Source organism: Bacillus rossius, chromosome 3 (assembly GCF_032445375.1).
Source record: "Bacillus rossius redtenbacheri isolate Brsri chromosome 3, Brsri_v3, whole genome shotgun sequence".
Classification (NCBI taxonomy): Eukaryota; Metazoa; Arthropoda; class Insecta; order Phasmatodea; family Bacillidae; genus Bacillus; species Bacillus rossius.
Genome location: NC_086332.1, coordinates 91373832 through 91396478, shown reverse-complemented (window position 1 = coordinate 91396478; position 22647 = coordinate 91373832). Strand labels below are relative to the sequence as shown.

Sequence of the window (22647 nt, the reverse complement as noted above, 5' to 3'; positions counted from 1 at the left end):
CAGTACCTCGGGTGTGACATTTCCTTGATCAAAGAGGCAAAAGACTAATTTTCAACAAGATAACAGAAGAGGAATTAGAGAAGGTAAGAAATCATATCAAATCTTTCCCAGCCCATGAAAGCCATTACACAAGACGTAAAAATGAAAAGAAATTTCTCCCATCACACTTAAACCTTCAGATTATGTATGATTTAAATTGTGATACATGTGATAACCCAGTTTCAAGGAAACTTTACAGAAATGAATTTCACAAAATGAAATTTTCATTTAAATCACCCAAGGTTGACACCTGTCATAAATGTGATACTTTACGAATGCAAGTAGCCGCAGCTGCGGAAACAGGAGCCTCAGAAGATAAGTGTGAAGCAGAAAATGCATTAAAAGAGCACCAAGAAAATGCTGACCGTGCATATCTGTGCAAAAGCAGTAACAAAGCTCAAGCCACAGAAGATCCAAGTAAAAGGTGCTTCACTTTTGATCTCCAACAATGCCTACCAACACCATTTCTTGCTTCATCTGTGGCTTTCTATAAAAGACAGTTGTGGAGTTTCAACCTTACAGTGTATGATACTACAAGTGAAACATCGGTAAACAACATGTGGCATGAAGGGTTAGCAGGTGCAAACGAAGTGGCATCTTGTTTATATCACCATCTCGGCACACTTTCTGAATCTGTCACAGAAGTGACATTTTATTCTGACACATGTGGTGGGCAGAATAAGAACACCCATGTGGCAGCAATGCTTATGAAATCAATGGTGGACTATCCTCACCTTCGTGTCATTCATCACAAATTTCTAGTGCCAGGTCACACCCATATGGAATGTGATGTAGCTCACGTCCTAATTGAGAAGCAAAAAAAGAAACATGCTGTTCCCATCTACCATCCTCATGACTGGTATCAGTTGGTGAGAGGCACAGGTAAGAAACAACAGTTTATAGTAGGGATGGGCCGGTCGAATCCTCGAATCCTTGAATCCCACCGAATCTCTAGTATTCGAAAGATTCGAAATTCGAGGGAAAAGATTCGGGATTCGAGGAAAAATATTGATGTAAATGTAGTACTTTAAAAACTTAAATGCTTACAATTTACTTGGCCTGTTTACGTTTTCCTTGAAACACATCCTATTGAGGTACAATAGAACTTCGTTAATACGAGATGGTCAGGACCGAGATAATCACGAATTTCACGGAATAGTGATTAAAAGCTCGGAAGGTCTTGTCAAGCTTCTCAGACACCGGCGTGCAGCTGGGTTAAGGCCGTTCACGGTAAGGGCTGGCCGTCTTCGAATTAGTGTCTCGGCTTAAAAAAATACAGCACTGCCTAGCCATTAGTTCACGGTCATTTACAACAGCCGAAGAGAGAAAGATAAGATCGTGCTGACCTTGCATCCTCCCCCCTCGCCCACTTCGTACAGCCGAATGCCAGCCAGACACGTCACTCGCCAGGCGCCTGCCTGCCGCGCGTTGGCGGGTGGAAACAAACAAAGGGAGACGGGAAGCAGAAGTCAGGACATCCCCCTCAAGTTTAAAGAGTGACAAATGTGACAGCTGAAAGGGGGGTGACACAAAGGGTCGGTACAAACAGCTTTGCAGAGTTTGGCGGCCCACGTGATGGCTTGCAGTGTTTGCCGGCCGCCGCCGGCCCGCGTGACGTTAATTTTAAGCGCTGACAATTTTTACTTCTTTTCTTTTTCTTCTCTTTTAAATCGTCCCGGATTATCCGATTCCCGAATTAGCGCATCACGGATTAACAAGGTTCAACTGTAATGTACTTTTAATTCGTTATTATATAAAAAAAATTATGAAGCATGTACTGATTTGGGAAACTTACTTTATATTCTTGAACATGGATGCATTGTCGCTACATTGGCATTAAATAAGGCATAAATCACATATGTATTCTCAGAATATGCTAAAAAATAAAATAAAGCATTTTTGGGATCTAGACTAAATATGAATCTTGTTTTTTTTAAATAACTTTACAGAGAAATCTGTTACTTAGTAATACAACAGTAATGCCGACTTTCATCATAAGTTACGGTCGCAAATGTAGTAATAACAATGAAATAATGAATGACAAAAATTAATACATTATACAATTATTATTTTAATCGCAATTCAATTTTAAATATTCTGATACACGTTCTATTAATGAATTTTGTTAGGACCAAGTTTGGTTTGTGTAGACTACCAACATTAAAATATGTATTATCTGAGAATTCCATGATGGCCAACCCATAGAAAACACATTTACTTCACAATCTTGGTACACCATGTAATGTGATCGCAAGCTTTTAAGTACGTAAGTTCTTGGCAAGAGTTCTTTTTTTTGACGCGCGGGACAGGATAATTGCCTGAGCTGTCACTACGCGAGGAATTTGGGAAGGGTGGGAAGGGTATAAAGTGGGGGGCGGTGGGGCCGGGGGGGGGGGTTTCCGCCTGCATCCGGTCGTTTGCTGTGTATTATCCTATTGAAAAACATTGATGTAGCATGTTAGGCTTTTGGAGTCTTTGCTGTGAGTATGCGGCCAGATGTTTTCCACATGGTCTGTACAATTTTCTTTCTCTTCGCCGTCACGTTCGGAACGAAATTACAGTGCCGACAAACCACGTTTCACCCTCTAATCTGAAAACTGTCACCTATAACGTCCCGGTTGTATGGATTTTACAGACACATATTTATCTTTATCAGTATGCTGACAGTTCAAATCTATTTTAAACGACCTGACGACATTCTTCTACATAAAATACGTTAGTTATCGCTCCGAATTACTGTGTTCAAACGGGCTTTACGTGGCCAGATGTAGTGATCCCGCTCAGCCTTTTTCGTAAATGACTGAATATTCGTTTTTTCGAAGTGTTAGTATTCGAAATCGAATCGAATACGAATAATAAACTATTCGTTTTGAAATTCGAAAATTTGAATATTCGCACAGGCCTACCGATTAGCGATTCCTTTAAAAATCCTTCGATTCTCAATACTCGATAATCACCTAGTTAACTTAATATTAAATAATTCAAATTCTGTTTGCAACTATTTTTTCAGTTTTCTATACATATATGATGTAGCATACATCATAAATTCATATTTATCAAATTTGAGTACACAACTAAGTTATTAACATTAACTCATATAAATTTTTACATCATTAGAAGTTGCTCATATGTCAAAGGGGTCAAACTAATCTAAAATTTGTTTTGTAATACAGAATAAACTATAAAAAAATATTTTAGGCATTCCTTGAGCAGTATAAATTATTTTTGTTCAAACAACTTGCCTAACTTAGAGAAGGGTAGAAATTAACTAAAAAATTTGTGAAATGAAACAGTAACAAAATTAAGCAACAACTAGAGAACTAGCAAATGAAAGTGTTGTACTTGATTGTGGTATTTCGGCGTTAAGTTACATTTAAGAAACACGCACAAATTCATTCGTTGTTATTTCGGCGTTCTGGTCAATTTTGACATTCGGCGTTGTGGTAACGACCCAAAAAAATCTATAAAACACTGCTGACCAACTAATCATCATCGTCACACCATTCGAAAATGAATGTTTGTTTACATTTTTCCGCTTTTTGGCGCGATTTAAAATGCTTGTGCTGCCCCGTACCGCTGGGTGACAAAGTAAAGATAGTTCCCAAGGTCCCCTTTAAGAGTTTCCAGAGCCTGGTACCTGGTTCGCCTGATAATCTGCTTGATACTACGACACTGTTCCAACTATATGCCAGCGCCCCCGGCTGACATGGTATGGCCACTCACGTAAGGCTGTTCCAAACACCGTTCGCCACCGTTCGCCCAATCATCTGCTTGCTTTTGTATTTATCCGATGTCGCACCCCTGCTTTTCAAACTTGATTTTAGAATAAAATGTGCGACGATTATGCAAGAAAACACGGTATATGACAGTTACAAAGTAGGAATATATAATCCTAGATTTCTCCAGGTTTGTATCAGTGAGGTTTCACTAATGTAATTGTTTTCCTCTATGTAATTCCAGTTAGACATTAATAGTGTATACTTTACGAAAATCACAACTATTTAACCTGTAAACATTTATTTTTCTTATTTAGGTTTTTAATAAGTTTTCCTGCTTAAGAAGCACATTTTGTTTGGTTTTCCAATATTTTCTTAAGAGGGTTTTATTGTATTTGTATTCAAAAATTTGAATATTCACACAAGCCTACTCTAAATGCAACTTCAAATTGGTAAATACGACAGTAATATGCTTATTTAAATCCTTGTATCTGATCAGATACCCTCCTTTATCGCATAATCGTCGCACTTGCATAATTACCGCACCCATATTTTAGGGCGTCAAAATTAGGATAAAAAAAACTCTCGTGTAAACGTCGCATGATGTTTTTGGTCCTGCTATTTGATTCCGAGCGCTTTGTGTAATTATCTTTTCCGTATAAAACAATGTATTAATATATATTCAGACATTACCACTTACTTATTTAATTAACGGAAATACGAAGTTGTCTGATGTGTAAATTTTCTTTTAAAGACGTTTCTAAACATTATAACCTTTATCTATTCGTCTTACGTCGCCGCGGTGTACCGCTTAAAAAAAGTAGCCAGCGCTAGTTGGCTTCATTCATGTTTGGTTATGTTGCTTCCCGTATAGAGCGCGCACACGAAGTCGAATATCGATATCTCACCGATTCAGGCAACACGTGCTCTCTGTCAAGTGCCGAGTTAAATACATTTGATGGCCCATACATCATGGTGTGTACTACGACGATAGTTATGCGTTACTTCAGGCTCACATTCAGGTCACAGATTGTTTTTTTTTATAAAATTTGAAGAAAGGTTATTAATTTAAATTGTTTGGCGTGCTCTTGTACACTCCACTTTTTAATTAAACGTACTTTCCATGAATGGGTTCGGTTTTTATGAATAACTTTACCAAACCAAAAAAATTTTTTTCCACATAAACGTCGCACCTCTACTTTTCAAACTTGATTTTAATATAAAATGTGCGACAATTATGCGATAAAACACGGTAACTATGTTATGATAGTAAAGCACGTAGTTTGAGGTATAAATCTGTTATCTTCCCTGTGTATCCTCCACAAGAACAATATTATTTATATATTAATTACAAACCTTAATAAAATGAACATGAAAATTAGTTAAAATTAATTTTGGTTAGGGATGGGATTTTCAAATCTTGGATTCGTCGAATATACCGAATCCTATGGATTCGAGGATTCGTAGGATCCGAGGTGGGATTCGAGGTGGGATTCGAGGTGGGTTTTTAAGAGTTTAAAATTGTTTAAGTAATTTAAAATTGTAGTGCTGGGCGAAGTTTGAAAATTTCGAACCGAACCGAATCCTTACGTTCGGTTCGAAACCTCTTAAAATATATTCGAAAAACCGAACGTTCATTTAAAAAAAAAATTACGTTTTTATAATTTTCCAACCCCCATTTGAGACCATTCACAAAACAGCACAAAAAAATTCCATTACTTGTAATATTCCGACTTTTATCCCATAATCGTCGCCTCAACAGTTTCAAGCGCAGACAAAATAATAAAAAAAAATTATTAATCGTCGCATAACTCTCATAGCATTTTTTTCATATAGGCGCGCTTTGTTTTTTGTTTACTTTAGAGAATTTTGTATGCATTTCTCGTACTACGTAATATAAACTATCGTACAAATGCCAAAGGTATTGTATATTATACCTTTAACTATAGTGCGTGTACGAGAAGTGTTGTAAAATCACCAAAGATTGCGTACCCCATACGTTAAACTAAAGCGCATGTACGAGAATTCTCGTATTTCGGCAAAACTAACGTGATCAAGTTAACACAAGACAAATGCGGTAGGAAATGATTACGTAAATTATGTATTTTAAATTACTGAAATGTATTTATTTTCTTTGGACTTTTTGGTTATAACAGTCAGGTACTGAAAATAATAATTTAATCTTGTGTATTAAAAGTACTGGTCCAGTAAATTTTACAGTACGGTACTAAGTTGACTAGCGTAGTTGCGGCAGCCATCATTATTTCTCGTGTTTTCTTTTTTCCGACGCAAATTTTTATAACCACACTGACTTACGTTACGTTTACAATATTATTGTTCTTGAGGTGATTTGCGACTAGCAGGACTTACGTCGTTTAAGTTTTCCAAATGGAGAAAAGATAATGACGACCCAGATGACCCAGAACCACCCCAAATAATGTCAAGTTTCTTCTGACGAGCAGCATTCTTCCAAGAAAACAGCAACTGCAGTCAGCGGGTTTTGTAATGTGGATAGGTAACTTAATTCACATTCGACTTTTTTTTAATGTCCTATTAAAAAGTTTTACTTTTTAAAAATGTTAGGTTATGTCTACCACAAAAATATGTTATGTGGCCTTATGCTGAATGTTCGTCATCTTTATAATCTTATTTTTTTTTTAATGAATGTTAGTGTACACTGAAAAAGGAAGATAATCTTTTTGAAATTTAGATGGAACTTCTTCATGAATTAAAAGTATATATATGTAAAGAAATTAAATGAAAAATGATTTTCTCTAAACTGTTTTCTTTCCTTCATTATTTATTGCATAAACTTTACTTATAAAATGTTTTGCAATGTTTTAATAAAGCTAAGCTATATAATGTTTTAATTTTACATATGGCTGGAGAACCTTTCTTTCTCACCATTCAGTTAAAGACCAAAATGCTGGTGGTCGGTTCATTTTAATTCAAAACAATTATTTCTGTATGAGGTTCGGTTCGGCTTGGTTCAAAATTTTTTTGCTATTGTTCGATTCAGTTTGGTTCGGTTCGAAACCAGAGAACTGAGGTTCGCCCAGCTCTAGAGAATTGTATACCTAAACTGTATTATAAAGGTAACGGAAATAGCACAAACATAAGATAAACTACGCTGCATTTTGTCAATTAGCATAACTACTCGATCATTTCCAACCTTCAATAATATAACATTGCAGAAAAAAAGTAATTTTTTTAAATGGTGTCTGTTATACAAAAGTATTTTATTGAAAACATAGGAAGGATTAATTTAACAGAGAATTAGACAGATGCAAACTTATGTGTGTGGTTTTTGAGGTTATTTGTCTCTATTTTATATCAGGTGTATACACTATGCACTTATTTTACAATTTTATAAATACACATGTGATTTTTTTTAATACATAGTCCTATGTAATTTTTTAAAATAAATGTGTGATTTTTTTTAATAACATGTGGTGAAGTTTAGTGTGGGACTGGGATTCGAGATTCGATGACAAACACTGAGGATTCGAACAAGGATTCGGATTCGACCAAAATGTGGATTCGTCCCATCCCTAATTTTGGTATATTCTTTTCAATATGTATAGTCACCTTATATTACACATACCGTATTTACTCGCATATAGGTCGTGGCAATTTTACCAGATTTGATGGGGAAAAAGTGAAGTGCGACCTATATGCGGAGAAAATTTTTTTTTTAATTTTTGAGGAATTTTTTTTGCAATACGATACAGTAGAATCCCGCCTATGCGACCCCCCTCTGATGCGTCCATTCCGTTTATACGAACGTTTTTTGAGAAACCGTGAAACATTTGAGCAGAGAAAGTCGAAAATTTGAGTAAAATCTGCTGAAAAACAAGTCTGTTACACTTTGTTGGGCGCTATGTGTTCACGTTTATCTTGGCGAGAGATGTACTGTAAGCAGGCAGGCATACAAAGGACGGCTAAAAATAGATACCACCCCTCTAGACTGTCCACGCGGCAGTGTCTAGCCGATCTCGGCGCGTCCACTATCGCACGAAAAGCCACTGTGGTAGCTTCTGCGAGAGCATAAGAAACTCGTCCGGCCAGGCTGGCGGTAGCGGCGGCTTGACGTCATACGTGATGTGTCGCTTACCTCTCCCATCCCCTGCTAATTCTTCAAGGCTCATCCCTCCCAGAGCCACAAACCATGTAAAAACACCCCCCTCCCCCTTTTCCAACTAACATTTCAACACATTCCCTCCCTTATTTCTACCTTCTGCGTGAGAAACTGTCAGCATCCTCCTCCCCTCCCACACCGCGTGCGGCAAAAGCCAGTTTTTATAGTCCATTCTCTGTAAAATAAATATTTTTATGGGCTTATATGACTGTCCTTCGCCGTTAATAAATACTTTATAAGTTATTATGATATAATTTGTTTATTATTCACACACTGCTGAAAAATCACTAATACCTCAAATTTTATTGAATAGAAAAATTTAGCAGGGCTGTAAATATATTTATTTTACTGCATAGTTACTTTTCCGACTGCATTCCAACGTGTTTTTTTTTTTACGCTGTGAAGGGTCGTGGAAAAGAAAATTGCTTGAGCTGTCAAAATAAACATCGCTGACGGCAAGGGCGGGAGCGCATCCTGTCGGTCTGTCGCTGTGATTATCTACTCCAAAAACATGTCACAGCATTTCAGGATAGCATTGTTCTTATATCTTTCGTTTATAGCCGAATGTTTTCTACCTGATCCAAACAAGTTCCTTCGCCACGTTTTGAATGAAAATAACAACCAGCCGGCTAGCATAGCCGAACTCGCGTCACGTGAATTCACTTAGCGTGAGTATTTATCGGAACCCATAACAAAAACCGCTGCAGATATAAAAAATCATAACAGGCCTTTTTTATTCGTAATTAAATTTACTACAACTTTTATTCTGTGCATTTTTTTTAATACAAAGCATTGTTTTCGAGTTATAGTCTACAAATAAGACATTTTAAGAAGTCAGGAATCTAACTTGACTTCAATTTTCTAGTATATTCGGTTATTATGAGTACTTGTTGTTACAACAATTTATCATGCCATTATCAGCTCTCGTAGTAGCGGAGTTTTACAGTACCCGTTAACTCTTTCGTGCACGGCGCGCCGGCCATTCGCGTCATTAAATTACCGGTGCGACCTATAAGGGGGAATCTTAAATACCAAATTCAAGACTTCAAATTATGGGTGCGACCTATATGCAAGTAAATACGGTAGTCTTCTTTATTGTCCAACAACTTTAATCTGTTAAAAATTAGGGATGGGGCGACCGAATCCAATATCCGCCGAATCCACCGAATCCTAGGGATTCGAAGCTTCGGCAGGTCTGATATAGGATTCGTCAAAGGATTCGGTTTTTTACTATTTACGGAAAAAAATAATACAGTAAAACTTGTTTACGAGGTCCCGCATGGTAGGTTTTTCCGTATAAAGTGTTTAAATTGCCCGAGGTCTCATCATTTACGCCATTAAATGTGTGATATAAAGTCCGTTAAAATTTTTTCTGAAACTTCCTGTCTCAAATAATGGCACACGTAAATATTAGAGCTGTAGCAAACCGTATTTATTCGTTACTGAGTAACGGGTGCGGCATCTAGTAACTAGTAACGAAACGTTACACACAAATGCATTTCGTTACTCGCATCTTTTGTATGTTTTACGCATGCGCGCGCTTATTCGTTACAAAGAACGATGTTTGTTTATTAATAAAAGTATAATTTGGAAATTCGTCCTCCAAGTTTTTTACTGTTTATTAAAGGTATTGTGTGTGTAGACAATGTTTTAGATTCGAACAGAAACAACGTAAGAAAGTATTTTTTACAAATTATAAATATGTATGTTTTTGTTTTTTATTATCGCGTATTTTCACGTTTTATGTTCTTATATTAAAAGATATATTATAATAAAGCCGCTCTAATAAGATTTAATTGTTTCTTGGTTAACAAAAGCTGTTAATTATCAAATATTTTTAATTGTTTATATTAGATTTATTTTTATTTACGCGACGTCATACTGTACGCGTACGAAATACGACTCGATTCGTTGCTGTTACATAACATAGCATGTGTCATGTTATGCGGTATCAGAAGTAACGAGTAACGATACGAAAGTAACGAGTACTGATTGTTATAGTAACGAATACATACGGGTACACATTTTTTCGTTACTTTTACACCTCTAGTAAATATGAAGAAAAAACAAATGAACAACAACATACGAAGAAAAATGGATGATGTACCATAACTACAGTACAAACCCAATAGTTATTTTAAGATAATTACCATAAAAAGAACAAGACTCTTTTTAGAATACCATAATTACTACAGAAGCACGATAGCTACCATATTTGCACTATAGTTACCGTAACAACCAAAATGTATATTTACAGTGATAGTAATTTATTATTTATTTATGACATATTAAATTAAAGAACATTGTTGAAAAAAAAAGATGTTAAACTTTGATATGTACGGTTGGCACATGTTGCTAAGAAATAATGTGATCTGAAAGAATGCAGTACTACTACGAAAAGTGAAAATGGTACTCGTGGATTTTTAGGTTATGGCAGTCTCTTTCGTTTTTCAGTAATATCGGCCGAAAATTAACAAGCGTACTGTATCGGAAGTCTGCAGAAATGCCGATTCAACTAAATATTGGCAAAATCGGCTTCTTCAGTACAGCTCTACATTTGATGACATGAGTAAACATATTTCAGACTTCAGGATATTGAAAAAGGCTTTAATTTCCATGTAGGTTTATTGTGTGTGTGTTTTTTTTGCAAGTGTAAATTGAATTAAGTAAAATGCTTTTATTTTTATTGCTTTCAATTGATTAAACTTTAAAGACCAGTTACAGATATTTATGACACTAATTTTGAGGTTAAGCAATTTTACTAAAGCATTCCAGCCACGCAAGTTGCCAGCGAGAGATGCTTCTCTTCTGCTGGAAACACTATCTCATCTCCAATCGTAGAGCTAATTTAACTCCTGAACGTGCAGAACAAATTATTGTTCTGCATGATAGATTAAAGAACAGAATTTAATACTCTGTGACAATCTCTCTCAGAATTATTGTGAGGAAAAGTGGAAATGTTGAAACAATGTGAATGTACTTTTCAAACAACATGATTTTTGGTGCTAAGTTTGTTGAAGCTCAGTAAGGACTCCAGAAAAATTGACAAGGATGAAATTTTTCCAAAGATATGTTACATTTACACAAACATATATTTGGTTATGTTAGTTGGATGATATCAGTTACTAATGAACCAATGGAAACAGGTAAGATTCAATGGATAAAATTTTTTTTTTTATAGCAGTGCAAAATGTAAACACACACTGTGAATAGTTACCCAAAATTAATAAGCCCACTTCATTTTAATACTTTATGCAAACATTATACTAAGTTTAAGATAAAAATAATTTCCCAAAAATGTAACTGTACCACAAAAGCTTGAGCTCGGCTTGAAGTAAAATTCTTAGGCTCGCAGACCTCTATTTATTTATAGAAAAAATCCTAACCGCTAATCTGTACTAAAACTGAAATTTCTCAAGAAAAAATTTTTGTCTTTATATACAATTATACCAGAAATGTACCAAACTACATGTAATAAAGTCAAGGGACTTTTAGTGCAAGCAGAATACATCTCACTTACATTAGATATGTGGATATCATCTGTTAAAAGATTCGGGTTTGGGTTCGAGATTCGGCAAATCCAGTCTAGGATTTGAGTTAGGATTCGGATTCGAGGAAATCAGGATTCGCCCGATCCCTATTAAAAATTCTAAATTTACTTTATTTACTTACATTTAGTTATTTACACATCAGTATTTGTCAAATTTATTTAGAATTGTTATTCTCACTTTTTTTTTAAGTAGGTACCGTTGTTTGTTGTTTTGGCAAACGATGTTGCTGTTAACTTATACTTGCTTATGTTGTGTCATTTGTGTTTGTGTCCTTTGTGTAATGTCTTTTTGTTGTGCCTACCATTAGAATTCTAAAACTGTTGGTAGGCATATAAGAATAAACAAATAAATAAATAATGAATTTGCATTTGAAAGAGATAAAGATTAAAATACATAAAGGGAGTGTGTCAAAACATGATTTGCCAAGAAATCATTATTATTTGTCCTTTGATTCAGCCATCAAAAACAGCACAACACAGGATATTGCCTGCAGGTAATCCCAGCAGACCTCACGTGCCACAGGTACAGTGACAATCCCAAGAAAGCGCGAGCAGCCTCCACACCTGAGCACGTGGGACGATGCCAGCTTGGTGAAGTAGCTGGTGTACGCGGCCAGAGGCGACGACAGACACTGCAGCGACGACAAGCACTCCAGGCTGACGAGGCTCTCCCCGTACTCTATGCCTCGCTGGAATTCCACGTAGCCTTGCTCCAACGCCCGCAGGTACCGCGCATTCTCCTTCAAGTGAGCAGAAAACTACAAAACAAAAGATGACAACTCCTGCACCTCACTTCCACCAACCTCACCAAGTCCAACAAGAAAATCAATAGATAATATTTTTATAATAGTCAGCACAAAAGTAAAAATCAAAAAATATATATAAAACTGAGAATACGTAGTAATATATGGCCACAAGTAGACACATGAAAATATAAATATATTTGTTTTGAGATGATAAGTTAAACAAGATTTTTATTCACAGCAGTGCAGATGCATCGATGGGTCGTATAAGCATGTGAACTGCACACTTGATCACAGAATGCAGCTCTTAAAGAGCCAGTGAACCAAAAATATGTCAGACACTTGGCATTTACCCTAGTCAATCCACACATGTATACAGACTCCATGCAGTAACCTGTAGAATATGCCCCTGGGGATAAATTGCCACCTGTGCTTGCCCACCAGCCCACGTAGAAATTGGCCACCTGTCCCTTCTCAAGCCATGCTAAAAAAAAAAAATATTAAAAAAATTGTGTAGCTCTGCAACTACGGTACCTTAAACCAACAGAGTTTGCCTGGCATTATATAAGCACAATGCTTCTTTATTATAACAGTAAAAGATATTTATTCAATACCACAGGCTATGCGACATTAGTGATTTTTGGATTATCAAACGTCATTATACAGAATGTACATAAAAAAAAGCCCAGTTTCAATGGTATGTTGTAACAGTTCAATTCAACAATTCAACAAATCATACATCAAATTGAAGGTAAACTAACCTGATTGTTCTTACAAATGTTCAATATGTGCACCTTTCGCTATACGGCACACATACAACCATAAGTCCAATTCTTCCCACACTTTGGTTAACACGTTGGGAGTAATAGAAGCAACATAAGAAATAATCTTTTATTAAGCCCCAAAGGAAAAAATTGCATAGCTTTATGTCAGTCCATGCTTTTCTTTTTTACAACCACATCCGGTCATATTGAATTGCCTATACCATCGGCGGATGTTTTGGCCACATGGGGGATCACAAACTTTAAACGAAAAGCACGTTGAACAGAAATTACAGATTCACTCTTAGCAAATTGCAGAACACAAAACACTGTATGCTCAGGAGTTGTCATTTTGCGTAGGTGGCGCTGCAGAGAGAAAACAACTAAGCAGTAATTGCTAAGCTAAAACTGTTTGAGTCACTCTTTGATTGTGACCTTGAACCAACACTCTACAATGCTTACAGTTAATAATACTCTCTTGGATCAAATTCATGAAATTATTTTATTGTCATCAGGATTACAAATACTTGCAAAATTTCATTCGATATGACAATTAGAAGTAGGTTAAAATTGACTTACAAGATTTGATTCCATAGTTAGTTAAAAGTGAAGCTAATAATACCATGTTAAAAATAACTTTAAGTGGCTTATTCACCATAAAGAAAACAAATCAGAAAACATTAAAAAAATCATGAACCAATGTAAATATTGATCATAAATTATTTTGCAAATGCACGAATACCTCTCAAGAGCTGTTATTTACATCAAATCAGAAAAGCTAACCATAGTTCATTACTGATAATAAAACCACAAAAAATATTTAATAAACATATTAAGAAAGTGGGGATGGCATTGGCCTGGGTTGCTACAAGATACATTCTGATATTTTCCAATTAGGTGAAACATTTTAAACAGGGCGTCCACACAAATCTGTAATAAAATTACCCAGACTTTTTCCTAACTTTACATGACCAAAATTTAAAATTATCCTCACATTTTCATTTTAAATATTTAACAATTTTTCAGATTCCTGAAAGAGATAAAGAAAATCCATACTCCACCATCCCTTTAGCTGGCCTAGTTAAAACAGAACCTTGCCTTTGCCATTTTACATTGTGTGTATTGTGCATAAAAACAGCCGAAAATAACTGCTTTCACAGTCTAGGTGAATGCAGACTGTAATATAATTTTTTCCCCTCAAATGAAGAGCATCCAAGGATTCCCCCCCCCACCCCCAAAATATTTAGTAAACTCACTGATATTTCTTGACTTTCCCCGGATATGCCTTGACTTGTTCAGAATAAGGGGACATCACAAAGCAAGCACTCAGAGCCAGAGGCACCCACCCTGCAGTTGGCGTGGCTCAGTCTGTCGGACAGTGTGTGCAACCGTTGCTCCGTGTAGGTGTGGTAGTCGGACAGCGCCGACGCCACCTCCTTCACGTGGTTCCCCGCCTGCGTCAGGACGTGCACGGCGTACAGCTGCTGCCTGCGGTCGTAGCGCGGGACGTTCAGCTCGTTCAGGTCCTCCTTTTCTGAAGCAAACAAGACCAGTAGTTCACCTCGCCATCTTCCGTTTTCAGCGTTTACCTACTCACTTGTTGTTAGAGACAAGATTCAACAGTTTTATTTTTAGTCCAATTTTGTTTTTAAAACAGAATATTTTGGTGCAATGGTTTTAAATTTTTGTAAAAGCTGTTTTGTAATATTCACCCCACCAAAATAGTGGTACAATTTATATTCTGCATATTTACGATAAAATAATTTGAAAATAAATTGGTCTCAAACAGATACATTCAGAGCAATAAAAATAAAATAAGAGAGCATTTGTGGTTTGAAAGTTATTCAAAAAGAGATGCACAATACAAAAAATAATTTTTTCTGATCCATTCACTTTGGTACAATTTTATGTTCGGAAATTACATTACTTGATTTTAAACATTAACAAATTAATTTTTTTATGATTTTAATTAAGTTTTGGTTTCCATGATATAACTTGAATTTTGGTGGTGTACAGTAAATTAACTTTCGTTTTGATGTTATGCTGTGTTTTGACATGCTTTTTGGTGTTATTTCGGTTTTATTGCAATACACCATTTAATCTTGTCCCTCCTCATCAAAACAAACCATGGGAACTGTTTGAAGAAAAATGATACCAAACTAATAACTAATATTTACAATGCAATCAACATCCTGTAAAAATAATAAGAAACATAGGTAATTGTGCAAAAAAAAAATTTAATTTAACGCAAAGATTACAGTCTTACATACGTAGTAGCTATGATGCAGTTATATTTAATTGCTTGTTATTGAGGCCTGCAGTATCATGATCACTATGGACACTATTTAATTTTGAAAGCAAAATGTGTATTTGTTAAAAACATCGAAACCCCTCAACCATTTTTGATCATACATGAACTTAATTTCACTGGCCATACCCACCTATCAACCAAATTTATAAAAATCTATTCAACAGTTCTAAAGTTATCTTTGGACAAAGTCACAAACATGCAAACATATAAATGCTTATCACTCTAGTAGTTAAGGAGACCCACTTTGCTCAGTTAATAATTACAGACATCAAAATAATTGTAACTTCACTGAAATGCTCTTGACATATCAGATAGTTGCATGCAAATTATTTTAAACAATGAACACAAGCACTTAACATTTCAAAAATTTTATCTCAGTCCCTTTTTTTAATGTAGTAAGTTGTATCATTATAAGAGAGAGTGTTAGTAAGTAGTTAGCAGCCAAGTCACAGTCAGCACTTCTGATCTATTCTTTGGCATACCTTGATGTTCTTTATTTTTAATTCAAGTTCAACATCCTTCCTCATGACCTTTCATTTTCCATTCTCCTAACATGAAGTATCAAGGGTAAAAATTTAGTAATGCACTAATACAACTTTGCATTTAAAGGTCTAACTACTAATAGTGTAACAGGTTGTGGTTGCAAAAGCGAGGCTGTGGAACTTGTATTGTTGGAAAGTTACCAGGTGTAATATTTTTGTATTGCTGCTGTGTGTTAAAAGATAAAAATGTTATTTTAAAAGTTTGTAAATGTAAAGCGAGATTGAGATTTGTAGAATTAAAGAGTTACAGAGGTTGTAATTCAAAATTGCAGCTTTGTATTTTAAAGTCAACACCTAACAGTACCACTAAGAGATTGTAAATGTGAGGCATTGGAGATATTTAAGTTTTAAAGTTACCAATCTTTAACATTTTAGACTTGTAGCTACTGTATAGTTGCCCAACTACTACTGGAACAGTTGGTTTAAATAATAAAGAAAAAGAAAAAGGTTCAAGTGGTTTTCTGGAAGGGATGACAGTGTTGGTTTTCAATACTGTACAGCAGTAAATCTGTGGAATCACCCTTCAATATATACTAAATATTTAACACAGAACTCTCAATCATTAATGCCTCATTATTGTAGTATGTATAAATCATACGATACGGCTTTGCATCTTGCTGCAATGTTAACACAAGATTTTATTTTTTTTATTTTGGAGTTTCTGTCACAAACATAATTTTTGACAATTTCACTAGCTCCAAACATCTTTTTAAAGAGTGAACCAGCATGATAATGTGCCGAATCAGTGCTACTTTAGGCACGATTTTTTTTTATTTTCTTAGTTTTACAAAATTTTAAATTTTTTTTATAACTATAATTTTACTCTTTCGCCCGCTGCTTTCGCCCCATCCAAACTTGTTCGGTCGAGTGTACCGGCAGGTTAGCTTGTTGAGCAGTATAGTGCTCTCACCGCCGTTTCCCACCAAATTTGCTGGGTCTAGCCGACTACAGGGCTATCATCAGCAACGGTATCCACTGGCCGTCGCGTTTCGTTACGAGTTTAGCGCTACGCGTGACGAAAGTAGCCGCCCTAAGCTTCCCATGGTCACCTCCACCCCTTCTCGGAGGTGTGCTGAAGTTTGCAGTCTCTAACACGTTTTGGTGTCCTTTTTTCAAGCTCCGCCGCACGTCCCGACGTCTGGCCGGCGAACTCTTCCAGGGCAGGTCATTCACCGGACATACCCCCCACCCTGTCCTGGTCCACAGCAGTCATCGGCCAGCCGCGGCAATGACCAACCTCAAGGCCAAAATCCCCCCCCCTTGCAAAATGGCGGCCACCAAGTGCCGCGATGGTCTCTGCGAGACTCCGATCTGCATGCCCACACCATCTATCGGCGAAAGGACGAACCAGCTGAGAGCGAGAGCGCACTACTGACCACCCTATCCCCACCAGGAGAAACAGTCGACCTCACACTCAGTTGATAGGTCGCCGGAGCCCTTTTTTTTTTCTTTCGGAGCACTTCGGGTTTCCCGATCCCCTCCTCCAGAGGAACAGACGACCGGAGTTAATTTTAAGTTAGCGTCCCGGCGCCATTTCAGGGATTTTGAGGGCAGCTCTCGTCCAGCGCGCATCTTCGCAACAGGTCGCAGTAACGACCAGCAGCTATCGTGATCCGCTTTCGGCAATAATGTAGTTGCTTTCTGAGCCAGGCCATGTCGCCTAGATTTTTTTAGTTTTTCTTCGTAGCTGCCCAAATAGTTAAGTTTAACTTTAGTTTTTTTTGGTTTTCGGCATAATTATTTCTTCTATGGCTACTGCGAGCTCCCGCAACGCGTGTCCCCGGATCACCCCCAGGGACAGCCACTATCTACTTCACCCTGCCAGCTAAGGTAAGCTGCACTTCGTCCCACACAAACCTGTTAGGTTGCCTTTTTTTGGACTTAACTTCGCCCGGCATAAACTGCCTGCTAACCCAGCTAATCCAGGTGGATTATTGGTTATAGGCAGGGTTCCAGAATCCCAGAGGGTTCCAGAATCCCAGAGTACTCAAGAATTCCAGAGTGCTTCAAGGACCCCAGACCAGTTCAAGATGGCGGCCCAGTTCCGGCGCCACATTTTGCACCTCAAAACTCACCACGCCTCCTCAGCAGCTGAGCTTGCTCACTGCGCTGACCTTTCTCTCTCTCCTTCCAACCTCAGGAGTTATTGTGCTGATCGCGCCAGATGACGAGAATGCCGCCCGTTCTGAGTCGTGACCCAAGCATCAAACCCACACCCGTACATGTGGAATAAGTGAGAAAGAGTCGCATAGTAGACATCGTAATGGAACGACAGTCAAGTCCAGGAACTGCCTACCTACAGGCCGTAGAGTAGGGAGAGTCAACCAGTTCTAGGCCAGGTTGTAAGAGGAGGCTGTCATCCCTGCTTATGTATCCTTTGCCAATAAACTGATGTACCAAGACTACATGTGATTACGTGTATATACTTTCGGGAAAAAGGGAACCTACAGGAAAGCCACAACAAACAACTCTTTTCAGCCCAGCTTGCACCATCTCCCGGAAGGACCAGCCGCCCAGTAGCCTCCACAGTACCCCAGACGCCCGTGAGTAAAGACATAAGCAGATAGATACCATTCTCCTACGGAGACAGGGGAAGAGACCACCCCCCCCCCCCCCTCAAGCCAAGTGCCTGTGCACCAACCCTTCAAACCCAGTAGGCAGATATTTTTGATAAATTGTCAAGCATAAGGCACATAGACAGAACAGTAAACAAAGCATCACCATGACAAGTTAATGAATGCCAATCTATAAAAAATATGAAATATCTAAAAGGCTATTTAAAGTACACGTAAAAAAATAAAAACAATAAATTTAGCTGATTTTATTTTAAGATAGGACCCACACTGTTCTAATGTCCAATAACAACCACTACATTATCAGAACAAAAGCAAAAGGCTATACAATTTTGAAAGGCACACTCAAATTTTCGAGTTCTGTTACTAAAAGCTGGTCAATAATTTTGCCAGTTGAAGCATCTTGCAAATATGGAATAGCCAACAAAGAACTAACAATTGAACTAGAAAAAGATTCATAATAAGCAACTACAAGTGGATACACATTATTTGGAAGTGTGTGCGAACATTTGAAAAGTCAAAGTCGAATATTAAATCAAAGACTAATTATCTTCGACTTTGACTTTGGGAAAGTTAGGGCTGAATATAAATATGTTAAAAGCTAGATTTCACGCCACTGTTTGAAACATAAATAACATCTGGGGTGTCGGCTAACTGCCATTTTAAATGAGATAGAACCATTTAAGCAGTTAAAGATGGATTAGAAATGTCAGTACATTCCTCCTTAAATAATAAACAGAAGGAATGAAGAGGGGAAAGGAGGAGATAATCCCGGATGCTGGACCACTGCCCCCAAACCCCTTTACGGCGACTGACACTGACAATGGTTATCTTTTTGACAGATTGAGCAATTATTTATTACCCCTAGATGACAAAAATAGAAGACTCACATTCCATTGCAAAAAAAAAAATTGTCAGTTGGGGCCTTTCACACAAGCACACCACTCTAAAAAAAAACTCAGCTTCTACTACACTCTGTTCAGTGAACATTTAGACTTTGTTAGCTAGATATTCTTATAAAATTAACTAAATAAATAATTATACACAATTAGTAAGTCTGGTGACAATAATGAAGTGTCTAATACTGAATGGTTGCTGATGGAAGTCTCATGTTATCATTAAAAGAATGTATCAATTTGTTACCTACAATTAAGTTAAATTTTAAAAAAAATAGATGTTGAATACTATATTACATGATAAACAAGGTGTTTCTTAACTCAACATCACACATGAACTGTTTATAGACCGACTAATGATGGTTCTAAATTTTAAAAAAAGTGGCATATATAGTAGTTTACGAGTTGAATTTTTTTTTTTTTTAACTTTTTTTAACATCCCTACCCTGCACCAAATTACTAGATACTACGACTACAAATTTCCATATTTAACTATTATATTTATTATGCAATCATGAATAACCCCACTATTAATAATAATTTAAAATAAAATGAAACATGCTACACATTTGGGGGGAAAAAATTTCTTTACACAACTTTCTCGTACAGAGCAAAAAAAATTTATCTGGTAACTTTTGACTATTCATAGTGCAAAAAAATGTACCATGCTTACTTAACAAGTTATTTTAAAAAGATGGCTATTCAAGCAGGATTTCTAAACAGAAAATTGTAGTCACAGTATCTAATAACAGGATGTAGGGTGGATATTTACATATAAAATTTACATATACTAAATAACATATAAATTTTGGGGAAACGGTCAAAGTTGGCAGGTATGTACAAACAATGGAACCAATTTCACGACTTTGCTGTAATAAAAACCCATAAATACTGCCAAACAATCTACAATGTATACAGCGCCTCTTAGATAACGTATGCAATGCAACATTTTCTGATTGGATAAAAAAGACAAACAAAGTACGTACCAAAAAAAATTTCAAAATTACAGCTACCACCAACATTAGTATTTCAGATATATGTGCTTAAACATAAGTTTTATGTGAAAATTACCAGTGAATAAACCTGGTAAAATACAAGGTTAGTATATACAGGGTGGCCACTATATTTGTGATAAAAAATTCCAGGTTTTTTCCAGGTTTTTCCAGGTATTTTCAAGATTTTCCAGGTTTTGCAATATATATACAAAATGACATGTTTTTATTTATGTAATACATGATACAAAGCACACATTTTAAAACACGGAACTGTATAGTACTAAATATAAAACAAAAATGCACAAAATGTGATACATACCCAACTAAAAAAACAGGTGGCAGTTCACTAAATATATATTTGCCACATAACTTTAACCTTTTTTGTGTTTAAAATTTCTTCGTCTATGAGAGCGGTCTGTTTTAAGGCATCACTCATTATTTTGACTTTTTTGCCTTAAGTTCCCTGAGGTTCTTTTCTGTTTTTTTTTTTTTAACCAAATATATTTGGTATATTTTGTGCGTATTAAACAGGGCACAACACTGGCCGGCTGGTTGTTGTTTTCATTCAAAACATGGCTAAAGAACTTGCATGGATCAGGCTGAAAACATCAGGCTATACGTGTAAGTTATAAGGAATCTTATTAGTGTCATGAATTGAGATATGTTTTTCGAGTAGATATACACATCGACCTACCGGATGCTCGCCCGCGTCTTGTTTTAACTGTCGCAGCGATGTTTATTTTGACAGCTCAAGCAATTATCTTTTCCCGTGAGTTGATAGAAAAAGGTCGCTTCACACAGCATAAAAAAAGGAGCTACGCCACTTATTCCCCACGCAGAAAACACACTGGCTGCTGTCTGTCATCCCCCGCATTTCCCCCTTCATTTCTTCTAGCATTCCACGTCCCGCCTCTCGCGCGAGCAATAACGAAGCGATGTAGCAGTTGCACCACGCATTGGGTCGTGTTTATGCTTTGCTGGTGACCGCAGGAGGTCCAACATGCTTTTATTCGGTATATATGATCTTTCAATGCATTTTTTTTTAAATATTTTTTTCTGTTTTTCACATTTTGGTCAAAATTTCCAATTTTTTTATGGTTCCCGAGAATGTACTCGTAAAATCACTGCTTCGTTAAATCCGGTGTTCGTGAAATCGGGGTTCTGGTGTACATAATAATTATATGTTTAGTATTATTATTTTACAAATTTTAAGTGAACATAGCATTACCGACGTTAAAGGTAAGTTAATGCGGAAGGTTTATCGGCCGGCCTCAACATGCTGCGAATATTCATAAAAAAACGTGTTGTGTCGTTAGTTACTGGACATATTTGACAGTTTATTGATAAGCGATGGATTACAAGACGTTGTAGTTTATAACACCGCTAAACCGTTGGAAGCTACTAGTATAAATTAAAGTACTAATAAAACTTTGTTACAGGAAGCGTGGGCTTCATCCTGAGCAGGTTGAGTGGAAACAAAATTCTGTAACTTGCAGGTTTCTTGATTGGTTATTTATAACTCTATTGTAATTCTTAGATTTGGCATGGCTTGTAAATGCTCCCCTACCCATCGTATCGATCTTGAAACTTTTATTGCATATCTTGCATCTCACACAAGTTCTGTCTTTCGCATCCTCAGTAGCCCATGGAACCTCAAGACTCATAACGACAGGAATACCTAGTAGACATTGCCGCAATAGCTTCCTAACAAACTGCACAGCGTAAGACTAAAACCGCTCGAAGACTTGTACTGAACAGAACAAATTAGAACACCACCCCGTGTTGCACACCGTAGTGCGGTTCATATTCCCCCTCCCCCTCCGCCTCTTAGTGACGTATTGCGTCTATGAGGAAAGAAGAAACATGACACGCCTGGAAACACTACAGTCGCTGCCAACATCACACTGTACAGATTTGCCGCGTGATTATCAGACGCCGCGATGTACGTCTTATATAAGTTGTGCGCATTTACACCGCAGCATTTGCCCAGGAAAGAAATAAAATTCCAGACAGTTTCCCGGTTTTACCCGGGCCCTTTCAAATTCCCGACATATTCCCGGTTTTACCCGGGCCCTTTCAAATTCCCGACATATTCCCGGTTTTTCCCGGTTTGGTGGCCACCCTGTATATAGAGGGTGCCTTGATCGCTTGCCCATCATTCTGAGCATCACGTGACTTGTAGCCCCGGCTCGGCTTACCAACCCATCCGCTCCTATCCATGACCGTAGTTTAGTATCGCATCTGCTTGTAATAACATGTCAAAAAAAACGTAAAGTTGGAACGGTTATTGTTGTTGAATGAGTTTGAAATTAAAACCACGTAAAAACTGTGGAAAAAACATTTGTGTTGAATTGCATGTAATTTTATGAAAATTCTAACTAAA

At 36.9% G+C, this 22647-nt stretch overlaps 1 protein-coding gene across 1 annotated transcript in view; it reads right to left on the bottom strand.

The window, feature by feature from the left end:
* The window catches only part of LOC134531019 (protein phosphatase 1 regulatory subunit 21), a 124689-nt gene that overhangs the window by 80160 nt on the left and 21882 nt on the right, over window positions 1-22647 (bottom strand). The window contains exons 7-8 of the mRNA XM_063366461.1: window positions 14294-14481; window positions 12008-12201 (exon numbers count right to left, since the gene is read on the bottom strand). Coding sequence (XP_063222531.1) covers window positions 12008-12201; window positions 14294-14481 — 382 coding nt within the window. The remainder of the gene's footprint in view (window positions 1-12007; window positions 12202-14293; window positions 14482-22647) is intronic.